Below are 4,370 nucleotides of genomic sequence, written 5' to 3'. Positions count from 1 at the left end.
CCCCTTCTCTGCGGCGGAGAACCTCTTCGTTGGCGCCATGGAGGCTGCAGCGAGACGGCGAAGCAGGGAGGAAGAAGAAAGAGCAGGCGGCGAGGAGAAGGAGATGAGCAAGGGGGGCTTCGCAGCCTCTCCTCATTTATAGCCAGGAGGAGGCCCACCGACGACCTCCATGACCGCACGCAATGATGATCTTTTCTCTTCATGCAGCAGAGTCACGTCAAGTCGAACGGTTGCCGAGGCAGCGTGGGGAAGTGAAGGCGCCCACGTCCTATCAATCGCCACGCGTCGACCGAGGCCGCAGGCATTTGGGGGCCGCAGAGCTCCGCGCTTGTCCTTTGACTTCGCCTCGAAGCCAAGTGCGAGCGCGCCTCGGGCCCAGGGGCTACCGTCGGCGTCCTGGGAACGGAGGTACCCAGACTTGCTTGCCTGCGGCCCGTGGCGTGGCTCCATCAACGGCCCGGTAAGGCCCAGCTTCAGCAGCAACAACTCAAGACCCTCGCGAGGGGCCAAGCCTCGCGAGGCGGATGACACCAAGACCTCCCTGGGGGCAGCCACACTAGGCTGGCTCCCGAGGAGCGGAGATATCTATACAAGGTGCACCTCGGGAGGTTCACGTGACGTGAGCCATGATGACCAAGGCCAGGCGGGCGCCAGCGGGTGCAGTGTACCAGTTTTCCTCTTTGGTGCTAAGAAGGCAAGCGCAGGCGCGGAGTCCTGAGGAATCAAGCAAAGGTTTCCTTATCAGTGCAACAAGACCAAGACCGCCAGGACGGCAGGACGGAGGTCATCACGGAGCCCACTGCAGCGTCACCACCAAAGCCTTTGGCAGGCGAACACTACTTTTGTCAGGATAGCTTGTACTAGTTGTCTCCCTTCAAATTTGGCCGTTGTGGGATCCCTTCCTGCCTACATTTGGGAAGAGGAACAAGGCCTCTATAAATAGGACCTAGCCACCACCGTAGCAAGGGATGGATCATTCAGATAATCCTCACACTCACCAGCTCATCGAGCTCAAGAACACCTCAACTCCCGAGGCTATTCATCCACTGTACTATTTCATCCTCAGCCCCTCGAGGCAATCCACCACAACACTGGAGTAGGGTATTACACCGCAGGGTGGCCCGAACCAGTATAAATCTCGGTGTCTCTTGTTCTTTGGGTTCGTCGAGATAGGCCGTGGAATCGTTGAGCAAGCACGCTGGGGAAAGAGTGTTCTTCGTACGCACCCCAGAGTTCGAACCTTTCAAGGATCTGCGGAACCTGTAATCCGACAGTTTTACACGACCAACATACACTCACCAAACCAAGAAAAAGGAAGAGAAGCAAAAGCAAAGCCGCGGGCACAACTCACTATAAATAGACGACGAAAAGGAAAATACGACGGATGCACACAAAACGAATACATGAAAAGAGAACACCGACTCTAGCGTTCGTGAAAAAAATGAAAATATCATAAAAATGAAATGACCAAAACTTGCGTCCATCCGTTGCCTAGCATTGGTTTTAATCTGATCAATGACTCTTCGCAGTGGAAAGTGTTTCTTGTTGAAAATCCTATCGTTCCTCTCCCTCCGAATGCGCCCCAGATTATTAGGAGCACCGATGAATTTAGAGCCTTCCTCTTTGTGCCATGAGTTCTTGACCTGGCCTCCTGCCACCACTCATCTATTGCAAGAAAGGTCGAGAGAGCGATCTCGCTCATATTTGCCTATTGCAACACCGAGCTCCAAGTGATCAAAATGGCACTGCCCATACGGAGGTGCAGAACCGTCTCTTGTGTAGAGTTATGAAAACAACAAGAATCGTTATGATGTAAATCCCTCTTGGATTTAGGGAACGGGCAGAAGTGCTTTTTCTAGAACTATCGCTGGATTCAATGATGGTCCGTGGAGGATGTTGCGCCCGAGGTTTTCAGTGATGTAAATCCGATCATCAGGTTGCGCAAAACCGTTCCTAAAGCGACTACGAATTGTACTTGAACCAAAGATATCAAGAGTCAGATCAAACACAAACTTTCCTGGACAGATCTGACCCTTGATATCCTGGGACTCAAAGATAGCACTTTTCTGGGATTCGCCGTTGAATTGCAAACTAGAACCTCCGTTCGAAATTAACGGTCGCTAATTTCGAACGAAGGGAGTATATCTTTGGCTCATCGTTAAAGGTATATTTGTCTTTTCTTTTAAAGCGGAGGCAAAAGTTTGCATTATCATTAATTAAGCAGAAGAGAAATGCCCAGTTAAGCACAAGATAATTCCAAAAGGTTGTGATTTTACTTGTACAAACAATTGGAGCTTTTCCACACCCTATAAGGTGGTTTCTTTAATTCTGTTGAGATCGGTCTGCAGTGCACGGTGCAGTTTTTGTTTTTGTTTTTTGAAACATTCAGTTTTAGTTTGGTGATATGTTGAGTTCCTTTGCTTTACCAGACCGGCAGACCCTGCATCGGCCAGCAACACGAGTGTCTGGTCTGGACTCGTGCGTGAGTTTTTTTTTTTTTTTGAGGGACTCGTGCGTGAGTTGAATGGTAGCTTGACCTCGCCGCAAAACCTGGCGCGCGGACACGTCCTCTCTCTGCCCCTCAACGTGCCTCTCCTAACTACCACTAACCACGCCCCCAGATGCGCCCACAAACTACATCTCTGCCACAAGGACAAGGTCCACCCCCCGTCACCGTCTAGTCTAGGCCGCGTAGGCCAGAGAACCAGACCAGATTACGGCCGTGGCATAATCGCAATTACGGGCAGAGTCGACGGGCGTTTATATAGCTGTTGCGGTGTCATATAGGGGGGGCACGCACCACCACCCCAGCTACCCATCCCGTGCGCCTACGCCTCGCCAGATCGCACCTACCCTGCCGGCCTGCCCCCATCACATCAATACAAGTGTTCGCTCGCTACGTGCCGTCGTCTCCGGAGACCCTCCGTGCACCACCATGGCCGTGTCGGAGCTCGAGGTCGACGGCGTCGTCTTCCCGCCGCTCGCCCGCCCGCCGGGCTCCGAGCACGCCCACTTTCTCGCCGGCGCAGGTAACTATTCCGTCAACGGCTCCGGGGTCTGCGACTTTAGATTCTGTTTTAACGTACGTATCTGGTGTTGGTCGGTTGAGATACTAGATTATTATTGAACCGTGTGCTCTGCTCTCGGCGCGTGCAGGCGTGCGGGGGATGGAGATCGGGGGCAACTTCATCAAGTTCACGGCCATCGGCGTCTACCTGCAGGCCGACGCCGCCGTCTCCGCGCTCGCCGCCAAGTGGGCCGGCAAGCCCGCCGCCGACCTCGCCTCCGACGCCGCCTTCTTCCGCGACGTCGTCACCGGTAACTAATTAACACGGTAACTCTCTGTGTTGCACTGTTGCTTGACACGCTGCTGCGCTGCAATAACCAATGGCCGGCGATGCAGGCGAGTTCGAGAAGTTCACGAGGGTGACGATGATCCTGCCGCTGACGGGCGCGCAGTACTCGGACAAGGTGACGGAGAACTGCGTCGCCTACTGGAAGGCCACCGGCGTGTACACGGACGCCGAGGCCGCCGCCGTCGACAAGTTCAAGGAGGCCTTCGGGCCCCACAGCTTCGCCCCCGGCGCGTCCATCCTCTTCACCCACTCCCCCGCCGGCCTCCTCACCGTCGCCTTCTCCAAGGACTCGTCCGTGCCGGAGTCCGGCGGCGTGGCCATCGACAACGCCCGGCTCTGCGAGGCCGTGCTGGAGTCCATCATCGGCGAGCACGGGGTGTCGCCGGCGGCCAAGCTCAGCCTGGCCACCAGGGTCGCCGAGCTGCTGGAGGGGGCCGCCCTCGCCGGCGGCGAGCCGGCCGCGGAGGCCGTGTCGGTTTCGGTGTGAACGAACCGGGGGGCATGCACCGCGCGTCCGTCACTGGTGTGGTGGCTTGTGTGGCTGGTGGTGTCCGTGGTGGGACGTCGTGTTCCCTCCATTTCCTCACGGTTTGTTGGTTTTCTTCCCTGCACATGCAACCATGCGTGGATAACTATGAGTCTGTGGTGATTTACTTGGATTAATAAAGAAACTCTTTACATCTTGGATTTTTTTTCATCGTAATACTGTCTCGAACATGTACATACCGACCTAACAAAACTGAACAAATAGCAGAACGCTAGTCTTTACACGAAGGAACACCAGCTAAGAATTAAAACTACAAACAAGACTGAAGAAACCTCTAAACTTGACACCAATGCCCGTCACCTACCTCTGACACCACAACAGCCATCAAAGAAGAAAAAAAACGAATCACCTCCACACCCGAGCTCGACACGGCTCCATCGCTGCTGATAGAGAGATTGATGCTGCCTGAGGCTTCTTCGCCTAATCCCACGCCGCTAAATTTCGTGTTTTGACCCTTTTTCAATACT

General features: G+C 54.4%; 1 protein-coding gene across 1 annotated transcript; it reads left to right on the top strand.

Moving 5' to 3' along the window:
* The first annotated feature begins 2,781 nt into the window (after positions 1 to 2,781).
* Positions 2,782 to 4,039, top strand: LOC123125981 (chalcone--flavanone isomerase). The gene is made up of 3 exons (XM_044546410.1): positions 2,782 to 3,029; positions 3,157 to 3,318; positions 3,404 to 4,039. The coding sequence occupies exons 1-3, from the start codon at positions 2,936 to 2,938 to the stop codon at positions 3,841 to 3,843; spliced, it is 696 nt and encodes a 231-aa protein (XP_044402345.1). The 5' UTR covers positions 2,782 to 2,935; the 3' UTR covers positions 3,844 to 4,039.
* Positions 4,040 to 4,370: the final 331 nt, after the last annotated feature.

This window comes from Triticum aestivum, chromosome 5D (assembly GCF_018294505.1).
Source record: "Triticum aestivum cultivar Chinese Spring chromosome 5D, IWGSC CS RefSeq v2.1, whole genome shotgun sequence".
NCBI lineage: Eukaryota > Viridiplantae > Streptophyta > Magnoliopsida > Poales > Poaceae > Triticum > Triticum aestivum.
Note: the sequence above shows the minus strand (reverse complement) of the source record. Positions and strands in the feature narration are given on the sequence as shown.

Coding starts and splice junctions, on each gene's coding strand:
- LOC123125981 (XM_044546410.1), top strand. CDS start 2,936: ATGGCCGTGTCGGAGCTCGAGGTCGACGGCGTCGTCTTCCCGCCGCTC. Junction 3,030..3,156: donor CCACTTTCTCGCCGGCGCAG/GTAACTATTCCG, acceptor CGGCGCGTGCAG/GCGTGCGGGGGATGGAGATC. Junction 3,319..3,403: donor CTTCCGCGACGTCGTCACCG/GTAACTAATTAA, acceptor CCGGCGATGCAG/GCGAGTTCGAGAAGTTCACG.